The sequence below is a fragment of the Pteropus medius genome, unplaced genomic scaffold (assembly GCF_902729225.1).
Source record: "Pteropus medius unplaced genomic scaffold, Ma_sr-lr_union100, whole genome shotgun sequence".
In the NCBI taxonomy this organism is placed as follows: Eukaryota; Metazoa; Chordata; class Mammalia; order Chiroptera; family Pteropodidae; genus Pteropus; species Pteropus medius.
In genome coordinates this window covers 938,429-950,759 of record NW_024340701.1, presented here as the reverse complement: position 1 = coordinate 950,759, position 12,331 = coordinate 938,429, and the positions used below count along the sequence as shown (strand labels likewise).

The following is a 12,331-nucleotide window of genomic DNA, read 5'->3' as shown; positions in this document are numbered from 1 at the left end:
CCAGATGCCTCTGGACCTAAGCACTTTCCTCCTTTATATCCCTCTACAGTTCCCTCTAATCACTCTCTATCACAGTGTTTGGGCACTTATTGGTGTCTGTGTCTGTTTCTCCTCAAAGGACAGTGGGTTCTTTGAGGGCCGGCTCTGCATGTGATTCAGTTGAGTTGCCACGGTCTGGCAGGCCTCAGTGAGTGCATACAGCCTGGCATATAACAGGTTCTCAGTAAATGTTCATCATGAATGATTCAGCCTGATTCCAGAGTCTGCAATCATATCACTCTTCCATCATATCACATCTAGGTAGAGCGAAGGTAGAGGTGACAAAGGGAGGTCCAGGGGCCAGGATGTTGGGCATGCCCAGAGAGGAGGCTCTTTGGGCCTTACCTCCGGTGACTCTAGTGTTCAGTCCTTCTCTCTCTCAGCCTTCCTTTTTTCCTTCCAAATATCTGCAGGGCCTCATCTGACCCTACAAGCTTTTATTCTTTTTCTGGGTGATCTCATCCACTCCTGCAGTTTCATGCATCACCCATATACTTTCTTAGGACTTTCTTGTCTCAGCTCAGACCACTGAACTGATCTCCTGGCCTACACTCCCACCTTCCCTAGGCAATCCACCTTGGATGTCCCATTGAAAGCCATCTTGGTCCTTCTCAGTGATTTTCCTCCAGGCCTGGTTAGGGTTTCTGCTCTTGCAGGGTCCCGGCCCCTCACTGTGTATGAGTTTACGTGTGTCTTTACATGTCCCTTCTAGCTTGGAAGCCCCTTGAAGGCAGTGGCCTAGTATACTTGATCTGTGTATCTCCAGCACCTAGCACAGAGCTTGGCACATGATAGTTGCTCAGTGTGTGTTATATGAGCAAGCCAATGAAAAGGGAGGTGGGGTCTGGAATGAAGATTTTGAACACGATTTTCATTTATCCAGGGAAAAAAGAAAGTGAAGGTGCATGTGTTATGTACAAGCATGCACATGCCTTCATGTTTGAGAGGTGGGCAGCAGTGGTGGTGTCACATGTTCGATAAAGGATTATATTTTAATTTGGAAAGCACTTTAGAAACTTAAAGTGCTTTGCCTAAGTGAAGACTGCTATTAGTGTCTCCTTTTTATTAGGAAAAAGGACATGATTTTTCTCTTTCATCTTCAGGCCTGTCCAACTTCTGAGAGTCAAACTTAGCAAAATGCATGCCCCTGACTGAGGACTAGTTACATGCCAAGTTCAAAGCTTTGGACTTGAAACATAGAATTTTGCTTTACAGACTGGTTCTGACACCCCTCAGGGGATTAGCCCAACAGCTCAGTATCAGGAAGGGGGTGGGAGAGACAGGGTCATTTGACACAGTTCAAACTGTAGTCCTGAGCCCGTCCCCTCTCCATATAGGCCTAGGTGGGAGGACATAAGAACTTGGACCATTTGGAGGGGATAAGGGAATGACCCCAATGGTTATCAAAAACCCACTTGTCATGCAATATGAAGGGCTAGACTTCAGAGAGAGAATTGGGGAGGAATGGCCCCAGGAAGAATTGGGTTTGTGCAGTTCAGGGATGATAGGACCAAGAGGCAGAGACATGGTGATGTTAAGAGCTGCCACCACAAAGGGCTAGGTCAGAGGGAGGAAGCATGTGTAACAGTAGCAGGAGGAATTTTTGTCCAGGAGGCCATGAGGCAGGAACTTGTCTTGTGCCTTACAGGCACCTCTGAGGGCCTTGTTGGTTTGAAGGAAAGGTAACACACCTCCTCATACAAGAGACTTGCTGCTGAAATGGTGGGAGGTCTGGAAGGCTCAGCTGAGCCTTATCATTGGGCCTCTCTCTCTGTGTGGCCTCTGCCCAGGCTCTTTCTTGAGTAACCTCAAGACAGCACCCTGGTCTCAGTCTGGCCTATCTCTGCCAGCCCTGGATGCTAAAAGCTCTGCCCCATGGCTGAGGCCCTGGGAGGTGGGGGCTTTGGTCCGTCTTGCTAGTGCCCTGCAGTCCCCATCTCCTAATCGGGACCTAATATGGGGGAGCTATGGCAGGGGCGGGGTGGGGGGAGTACATTGAGCCTTCTGCCTTAACCGAATTTCCATACCTCCTGTTGTTAATTATAGAGATGTAATAATGCGATTAGTGCACGATTAAAAAAAATCCCTGATATGATTACCATGGATTTAATATCACATGATATATCATTATATCGTTATGCAGTGACAGATGTAATTGAAATACACTTATTGGAGCCGGGGGTGGTGTTTCATTCAATCCCCGACACCCCGGGGAGGAAAAAGGCTGGCTAAAAAGACGCAATGGGAGAGGAAATTGTAATGAAAACAAAGAAAACTCACAATGTAACTCTCACCCTGGGCACTTTGCTCAGATTGACCTGCCACCTTGGACTCTGTGACAGTGCACGTGGAGCCCCAGATAGGCCAGCCTCTTTAAGGGCTGAGGCAGCATGGCTGAGGAGCTCCTTATCTGGTTTCCACTCCACAAACCTCAGTGTTCCCAAATCCCTCTGACTTGGTAATGAAGCTCTGGGAACATGAGGGAGATCACTCTACCTGAAAATAGACTCAGGACCCTCATGAGATCAAACTGAGCTGGCACCTGTCCTCCAAATGTTATGGACCCCGGACCCGTGGTGCAGCCCCTGCCTTTGCTGTGGTGGTGGTCCAGGGCACTAGAGGCAGCTGTCCTATTGTAGTCAGTGAGCAAGAAGGTTAAGTACACAGAGATGATAATTATCCCATTCAAGGTCTGTTGATGGAAACAGGCAGCAGCAGCTCTGGGGCCCCTGAAGTGCGTCGGTAGCCAGGGAACACCGTGAATACACAGAACTACCAGCAGGGAGTAGAGAGGATGGGTTTGTGTCACCTGATGCAAGTGTCCATCCTTTTGCTGCTGGCCAGGTTTTTGCTGGGCCTGAAGAATGGAGTGAGGGCTGGCTACTCATAAGGGCAAAGAATTCAGAAAAGGAGTAGTGGGGTCAGGAACAGTCTACCTTTCCTGACACAGGCAGCTGAGCCCCCAGTTCTAAGGACAATCAGCAGGGGATTGCTGTTCTTCTGGGCAAGAATAGCAGTGGTTCCTGAAGGAGACTGGGTAGGATTGACAGTGATAGCAACTCTGGAAACTAGGCCTTCCTTCCTGGCAGAATTATACTCAAAGAGGTATTTTTCCCTTCCCCCAATAGAAACAATTCAGAGAGACGGTAGTTACAGCTCCTGACCTAAGAACCTCCCAGCATCATGGGGTAACAGATTTGTAAGCAAATCTAATACTACAGGTGCTGTTCAGAATATGGGTGGATTTAAAGAAGGGATGTGTCGGGAAACACTTGGTAAAGGAAGGTACTTTTGAGTTAAGTATTGAAAGAGGAATATGTGTTCTTTGGAACAAAAAGTGGGAAGGCAGAGGGCATTCTAGGTAGGCTGAAGGAATTTCTCGAGTCAAGTCTTGGAGGCGTGAAACAGCAGTCTCGGGACTTAGTGGTAGTAAGGAAGAAGAAGGAAGCAAGGTTGACCCCCCACTTTTCTGGTAGACCGGGTAAGCTGGAATGGCTTTCCCTGGGATTGGGGAACCCAGAAGGAGCTCTTTGGAGAGATGTCGAAATGGGTTTTAAACATATTGAGAACGAAGTGTCCGAGTGATATCCAGATGGCACTGCCAGGTAGGCAACAGAATATATGTTTGACACTCAAGTAGAGGAAGGAAATACTGATTTGGAAGTTGGAGAGGTCTAAGACGAGGAAGTCGAAGATATCACTCAGGGAGAGTGGTACAGAATGTAGACAAAAACAGGAAGAAGGAGCACGTGAGTATATGCATAGGATGACCAGATGCAGAATAGACTAGACAGGAGATTGACAGGAAAATATCAGAGACATAAGAAAACTCAAAGAGTAGAATGTTGAGAAAACCAAAGGAAGAAGGATTTTAAAGACAAAACAGGCTGCTGAGTGGCGAAGGCAGCAGAAACCTGAAACTGCTCATGGATGTGGGCAACATGGTGAGGACTGTTGACTTTAGCAGGAGCTAAGTGGCATTGGTAGGGCTGGAAACCAGTCTGCAAGGGTTAAGGAGTGGTGGGGGAGGTAAGTGGAGGTGAGTGGAGACAACCTTGAGAAGTTTGGTTGTTAACAGAACAGGCAGCGGCTGGGTGGGGATATGGAGTAAATGGAGGCCTTAAATAGTAATAATTTAATACTTACATAACTTTCACAGAGCCAGGCATTATTTTAAGCTCTTTACATACAATAACTTGTTTAATCCTCTCGTCAACTCTAGGGTTTGTATTGGTTTTCCAGTTAGTATTGCTGCTTAACTTATCACCCCAAAACTTAGTGACTAAGACATCAACTATTTTACTATCTCTGATGGTAATTCAGGAAAGTCTCAAGTTGTCTGGCTGAGGTTCTCTCACATATTTGTCGTCCGTGACTAGAGCTGGCACAGTGTGTGGTTGTTGCAGCTGGGGGCTTGCTGGGCATCTCTTCACTTAGCCTCATGGCTTCTCTGTGTGGTCTCTCTGCATGGACTTGTTTGGGCTTCCTTACAACATGGCCACCTCAGAGTGGTCTCACTAACGTAGGGTGGTTCAGGGCTCTAGGGCAAGTATTCCAGCGAATGAGGGAGAAGCTGCCCTAGTGTTTCTGAAATAGCCTTAAAGTTACATAGCATTATTTCTCTGTTACTCTGTTGGTTGAAATAGTAACAAAAGCCTGCCTTGTTTCAAAGGGAGGAACACAGACACTCCCTCTTGATGGCATATATACCAGAGTCACATTGTAAGAAGAGCCTATGAGATGGGAGATAATGTTACAGCCATCCTAGAAAATAGCCTGCCACAATTGGTGTGTTAGACTGAACCTGGAAGAGGGAGAGGGAACAGCATTCTCAAAAGCAGTTTGCATTTTGGGGGATGGCACGAGAATATTTGGAGGTGGCAGTGGGATGGGTGTTCCTGAGTAACCTCAGGTATACCTGGAGGAAAGAACTACCATCCCATTTTGTAGTATAGGAAACAGGCTCAGAGAGGTTTAATAATTCATCCAAAGTTATAATGCCAATACTTGACAGAACTGGGAACCAGTTTGTCTGGCTGGTTTGTCTGACTCTTGAGCCTGCCTTCACTGCCCTTCTGTGAGACTGGGCTGCTGGGCACGCCATCCTCCTGGTTACCTGTGGCCTTAGTACTTGGTTCACCAGCTAGAGAAGTGTTAGCAGTTAGATAAAATGTTAGGTAGTAATTATGTCTGTTAGACTTTCTTTCCTTCATCCTCCAGTGTATCTCCTTTACAGCTTTGTCCGTTGGGTGTTTATGAGAATGGCGGTTGGTTTGATTTGGTTCCTTGTCTTGGGAAATGGCCCATCAGTCTTAGGCTCATAGGGTGACAGTCACCCAGATATCTGATTAAAGACCTCCTCTCTACCTCATGGGGTGGGGGTGACCAGATAGGTCAGATGCGCTGGTGCCAGCTAAGAAACTCTGGGTTTTCTGGAAGTTGCAGGGTAGTCTCTTCTTCTATTTGCAGTCTGAGCTGGGTTCTAGCCCCAATCACTGCCCTGCCCACTCAGTGTCCACCCCATTCTCAGGGCCATGGTAGGCAGCGAATGGGTGGGCAGAGATACCGAGCAGCTGTCAATGCCTCTTCTTTCCTCTTTGAAGGATCCGATGCTGCTGCCGATGAGGGCTACTTCATCTATTAAACCCAATACACTTGTCGCAGCTGCTAAGCCCCCGTAAGCCGCCGGGCGCCGTGTTTGTGATGGGACTGACAGTGCATGGAGGAGGCTGATTATACACGATTCCATTTCGCAGGCCCAGCAATGTAATTTCACAGGGCGATCAGCGTTTGCATGTAATAGCAGGCTGTGCTGAGGTGTCAGAATATTAAAGGCGCTAATGGCAAAGCTCCCTGTTACACAGGGGGCCACCCGCCGCGCCTACAGCAGGGCTGCGCGGCAGGCCCGTCGCAGATGGCTGGCCACTAAGCTAATGGGGCAGCAGCCAAGGCGGGCAGAGCCACGAGAGGGGAGAGCCAGCCGGGAGCAGCTCAGCACCTGCTTCCCCGCGCATGGAAATTACAGGAGCCCAGGGGAAGGGAAGTGTGCGTGCCTGCCTGGCGCATGGCTGGGATAGTGCAGTTTGGTAAACCTGCATCTATCACCCCAACTTCATCTGCCCTGGATAGGACATGGGCCCCTCAGTCCTCCTTCCACCTGCCCCAAATTCTGGTCAGGAACCCATCAGGTGGGCCCTGGTGCAGCTGGAGAAGTGGCCCCCAGAGAATGTTGAACCAGCATGGAAAATGCGGCTCAGGAACAGGCTCTTAGCAAGAGTTCTTAAAACAGATTCCTGCCCTGCACTGACCAAGGTCAGAAAGCCTCTGGGTCCCTTACCCACCTCCCCCGCACCCCCACCTTACCCAGGCTGGCAGGGGAAAGGGAGAGAGTGCGGTTAGGAAGCAGGCTGGAAAAAGGAGTAGACAATAATTAGCACCCCACTATTGATGCCATTTTGCATGGAGCTGGGAGGCAGCACCTTAAGATATGTCTCCTTCCATCCATGTTGGCTGCCGCAGCAACACCCAGGCCCTTGCCTTTGCATTCTCCAAGCTCATGCCTGCCATTTTCCTTTGCCCTTGCTGTGTCTTCAGCTTGGTTCCCTCCAGTACCACTCCTTCCAGGAAGCTTTCCTAGCCACCTCCAACCCTGCATGGATCTATTTGTTTCCTTGTCCCTGTGGACAACCCGTAGGGGACAGCCTCCCTGAATCCTCCTGCTCTGATGGTTCCCTGGGTCCCAGCCTTGGCTTCTCAGCCAGAATCTGAGACACAGCCCACATCACCTTGCCCTGAGCTGGGCTCCTGGGAAGGCTCTGCTAAGAATCATGGATGGATGTAATCTCTTAGAGAGGACGTCTGGAGGGAGTGGTGATGGAAGGAGGGGTATGCCTATGTGGGTATGTATATATCTAGGAGGAGGGGAGGGTGTTTAGAAGTGAGTGCTGGGGGTGGCAGGCATGTGGATAGAGGTGCAGAGGGTGGCAGATATCAGATCACACATTGGTAGGAGCACAGGTTGCTGTAGGACTCTGTGTTCTCTGGGTAGCTCTCTCTGTCCCATAGCCATGCCTGAGGGGTGGGGTACTCAAGTTGGCAGGAGTTGTGGGTAACTTGAGGTGCTGGGCCCTGGTACTGTGCCTAGGGATTCTGTGAGGCTGGTAGTCACTTGTGAAGGTTCAGCTCTGCAGGGATGTGTGGCAGTACCAGGGGGAGACATGCCAGGGTTCTCAACAGAGGCAGCAGGGGGAGAGCCCAGGCTGAAGGAGAGCAGTTTTAATTAACCGTTTTTAATATCATTTTGGACTTTGGCTGGTATGTGAAGGCCCCGCTGGAAGCAGCATTTGTAAAAATTAAATCCCTCTTATTAGTAGCTTGGCAGACCCATGTGCACGTGCCGCACACCCCCACTCCCCGCCACCCATGCCCCCCTGAGGAAGTGCTGGATGAGGCCATGTCACAGCAGCAATTGGTTATCACGCCTTATCTGCGAATATGAGACTGTGCGGCATGACACCCGCGGCCGTGGTGGAGACGCCAATTCATCTCGCCCTCGCTCTGACAAGCTAGACTGCCCTTCCTGAAAGGCATCCGTCAGACGGGACTGGGGCTGCCGACTTGCCTGGTACCTCTGCTTTTCTGCCGTGGATTCTGCCTTGCCCTGGTCCAGCCCGGTCTTCCTGGGCTCTGCTGCCTTCCACCCTCTTTCCACATATCCCAGTCTGGGGAAGATCTTGGGGAGTCATAATTATAATAATAATCTAATCATGGTGACACGTTGGGGCAAGCGTCTAATGTTATCTGAAGTGGTCTTCCCGCTTAGCTGCGATAAGACCAAGGATGACGTGCAGATAACGTTGAGCTGCCCCGTCCCCTGAGCCACAAGCAGAGCAGAGGGGCCTCAGCAGCCCTGCCGCCCGCCCGCCCGTCGCTTTAAGCCGGGAAGCGGCAGCACCTGCTAATGCAAGTGTTTAATATTTGATGGGCTGGGATAAAGCAGGATCACCTTCGAATTGAATTGAGTGTCAGCCGAGAATCTATTACTGAAATTCGGGTGTGATTTGACAGCAAAGTAGACGATGTTATTCTTCACTAGTTACTGCAATCTTCTCCCCGACATCACTTAAATATTTTTTTCTTTGCTTGAGTAAACACACATTATCCTTCTTTTTTCCCCTTCCTTCCCTTTTTCCTTTTTAGAGGGGAAAAAAACCCATCCAGCTCGCCTTCTCTAGGCTGATAGAGTAGATTGTTATTTCTTTATTTGTCCTATTAAATGGAATTTCTGATCGTTTAATCCGGCCTTTGTAAGTGATTTTAAAGTACTTGAAAGCTGGCCTGCCACTGCTTTCTGGCCCACTGCGCTCCAGCCCTGGCCCTGACCACGCTCAACAGCTTCTCCAGCTGTGCACCACCCACTGGCACCCACTGGCTACTTTCCCTCGATGCCTGCGTTCCCCAGACTCTGCCCTGGCTCGAAGCCAGCGTCCTCTTCCCTGTCCTTGAGAGCCTCACACTCAGCCCCAGATTTGTGGGTGCAGCTGTGACCTGGGGAAGGGTGAGAGGGTTGGCTGGGAAGTTGGGCTGTGGCTGGTACCTCTGTGGTCAAGGAAAATGGCCTTAGAGGGTGCCGAGGTTGAAATACACTGGCACCTAGCCTTTCAGTGCTCAAGGGGCTGAGGCTTAGTTCCTGCAGGTGGGCATGAAGGGCACTAACCCTCTGCCCAGCTCCTTGGCCCTGGCACAGACTCAGTGTCCAGCCTTTGGTCTTATTTCTGAACCTGTGCTGGGTACACTCCCCTATGAAGGAGTCTGGAGTGGGGCAGGGACCACCTAGGCCCAGTGATGGGTGGGGGCACTGCAATGAAACTTTGGTTTCATCAGTGGACTCACCATCCATCTTCTGGGGACTCACTCAAGCTTTATTCTCATTGACCACTGTCCCAAACACTTCCTGCCACTGGGAGAAGGGCAGCCTGGTGTTTGGGGATTTCTGAAGTGAGGGGATGGGTAATATTTGAAGGGTCAGCTAGCTGCACAAGCCCACTAGTAGAGAAGCCTAGAACTTTGCTAGCAGGCTGAGTAAGAATTAAGTCCCCCTCGGGCCACTTAATAGTGCTATAACCCTCATATGTCCCTTTTTTCTGGGCCTCAGTTTCCTTATCTGTGACAGGTCATCATGCTTGTAAGGAACTGTAAGAGCAGGTGCCATCCCTGTCTTGCCATGTGCCCCCCCTGTCTTATGGAGGTTAGTGGTGGCCAGGTGGCATGAATAGGGGATGGAGGGGGGCAATGAAGTGCTGGGGGCCTGAGCAGATCGATGCCCCCGGCACTTCCTTCCCCAACCCCAGGAAAACAATTAAGTACAGATCGATGGGTGGCCGCTTTGAATATGCATAACTGAGCACTTGACCCTTCAGCAGAGATCTGCTTCCCTAACACACACACACACACACACACACACACACACACACACACACACACACACACACACACACACACACACACACACACACACACACACGATCACACACTCACACACTCGCATACTTCTGTGCTCCCCTCACAGCTGTTTAAGTCAACCAGGTGAGCTTACTCCTCCTCAGCTGAGCTCCCACATGACACTCAGACGTCTATATAGCCTTACCTGTCTCTGGATCAAAAGCAACTTAACCATGGGCAGGTGACTGGCTTTGGTTTTTCTGTCTGTGCAGTGAAGTTTGAATATATTGGTCTCTGAGTCCTTCCTGTCACTAGTGTCTGTGGTCAGTAATACTGTGGGGAGGGGGCCCCACAGAATGCTGGAGACTCTGGAGAGGAGTGCGTGGTGAAGAGGGGTCCTGACAAGCAAAGTCTTAGTAAATGGGAGCTCCCTAGAGAAGCTAATGATGGAGCACCCAGTGAGGACTGGAGGCCATGGCTGGGGAGATACCCAGAAGAAAGGGCATCTGGAGGAAGACAGTGGAAAGGGGACCCAGTGAGGGGACTCTCAGGAAGTGGCATGATGAGAGTAAGCACTTGGGGGGAAGATTTGGTGTGGGGAGGGTGAGCAATGGGGTCGGCTCAGGGGTTAGGGCCTCTGTTAACCTCTCTCGCCTCCTGTCTTCCAGGCTTACAGCTTCGCCATGGGCTGCTGGCCCAAGAATGGACTTCTAGACATGAACAAGGGCCTCAGCCTGCAACACATAGGCCGGCCCCACAGCGGCATTGGTCAGTCCCTCCACTGTCCCCCTGGCAGCTCGGTCCGGTCTCTGCCCGCATGCCTCAGTCCCCTGGCACACAGAGAAGTTCTTTGGCTCCTTTAGTGCTCTAACAGGGTGCTCTCCATATCTGGGGGAGCAGGAAAGGAGGGTGGAGTGAGGGGAGAGTGGAACCAGACCATTGGAAAGGATCTCAAAAACAGTAGGAGGAGGCTGGGGTCTGGGCTTTGAGTGGGTCACAGGTGACTCTGGATTCAAGCCAGGGTATCCCCGCCCCTGACTGCATCTCTAGTGGGTGATGTCCTCAGAGGGGTGGGCACATGTCAACTTACCCACCCCCCGTGGAGCTGGAGGAGGCTGTTTAATATTGTTTCAAGTCTGTGGCCACTAAACTGGGCGATCAATGGGAGTTAAGGAGATGAATTATTTAAACCTCACCAGCTTTTAATTAGTCGGGGTCCTTCTGACCGATGGCTCCGTCCACAAGGTATTGACTCCCCCGCAGGAGCAGCAGCCTCCATTGAACGACGCCTGGGTTGGGAGGGGCCACTTGGGATACCTGGTGGGGGCGTACCCTCAAGGGGATTCCTGCTTGGGAGGGAACTGAAGTGGCTGTGGTTCTAGGCATTGGAGGCTCTGCTAGCATCTGATCTATCAGTAGGATACGTGTCTGTGTGTGTGTATGTGCATACGCGCATGTGCGTGTGCGTGACACTTTCAGCTGCATGTCTCTGTGTCCATCTAAAAGTATTTATGTGTCCATGTATGTGTATATCTGAGGGATGCATATGTGTATAGCAATATATCTGTATACATTTTTCTGCGGGCATATATATATATATATGGAAGCAACCATCAGCCTGAGTGTGTGTATCCATCAGAAAGTAAGTCTATTCATTTTTGTGTATCTTATTGTGTGTGCATGCAAATGCTTTCAAGCAGGGTACTTGGCAGGCATAGGCTTTGTTCCAAGTGGGGAAAAACGAGGGTATTCCTGAGTGGTGCTGTGACATTATCATAATATGTGTACCTTTGGGGAGGTTTGGGTGTAGCGGGGAGTAGACTGGCAAGATAACCAAAAGGACCCATTTGCTTGCTACAGACAAGCCTCTCATCCTTTTCACAGACATCACTGGTGCCTGGTGGGTACTAGACAGGCTGAATGGAAGTTCCTGTCCTCAGGGAGCTCACATCCTGGGAGGAGACAGAGACTGAACTGGGCACGTGCTATCAGGACACTAAGGGCTATGATAGAAACACCTGGGCTGCCCTAAGGGAGGTTTCCCCTGTCCTCACTTGCCAAGGTAGCTTCTAGTCCTTCATTTACATTTCACTGATTTCTGGGATGCCCTGTATCATTCTTGTTAGGGGGAAAGAGGAAGCCGTCAGTGGGCCTGGGGAATTGGGGGTAACCCACATCAACTGCTGTTCCCTCCCATAGAAGCTATTCCAGACCACCAGAGGAGACCACAAACCTAGGAAGATGACATGCCTGGGAGGTCGGCAGGAAGTTTCCCAGAGAAGAGGACGCTTAAGTCAGGAAATCCTTGAAGGATAAATAGGAGTCTACTAGGCAGAAAAATGAGGGAAGGCTTTTCTACTTGGTTGGAACTGTGTGTACAAAGCCCAAGGGCATGAGGGGGAAGCCTAGCATGTTGAGAGTACATGGTCAGACATCTCAAAGTAGTTTCCAGTGACTGGTGTGAAACTGCTTCAGGTTAGGGAATAATTAATGGGGGGTAAGTGGGCCTTGAATGCCAGGTTAAAGGGAGTGATTTCTCATGAGGTTTTGATGAGATGGAAGAAGTTTATGAGTTAAGAGAATGGCATGATCAGAGCTCTGATTCAGAATCACTGAGGCAGTTTGTACTACACAAACTAGTTCTTAGTAGATGCCCTAAATGCAGTAGGATGAGTGGATGAATGAACAATTGAGTAGATGAGTAAATGAGTGACAGGAAAGGGAGGGACCAGAGAATGGGGATTAGTGAGAGGCCTGTCACTGGCCCAGGGGAGGAGGAACTGAGTAGCCAGTCTTGCAGGTAGGCAGGACCAGTGGGACTGGGTTAACTCACCGTTCATAGTCTTGAGCT

General features: G+C 50.2%; 1 protein-coding gene across 11 annotated transcripts in view; it reads left to right on the top strand.

The window, feature by feature from the left end:
* ERI3 (ERI1 exoribonuclease family member 3) overlaps positions 1 to 12,331 on the top strand; it is a 122,081-nt gene that overhangs the window by 87,350 nt on the left and 22,400 nt on the right. For 8 of the 11 annotated variants that reach the window (XM_039883918.1, XM_039883933.1, XM_039883969.1 and 5 more), the window contains one exon: positions 10,149 to 10,248. The exons of the other annotated variants lie outside the window; for them this stretch is intronic. In XM_039883918.1, the coding sequence (XP_039739852.1) occupies positions 10,149 to 10,248 (100 nt within the window). Of the gene's footprint in view, positions 1 to 10,148; positions 10,249 to 12,331 lie in introns of those variants that run through there. 11 annotated transcript variants of the gene reach the window in all.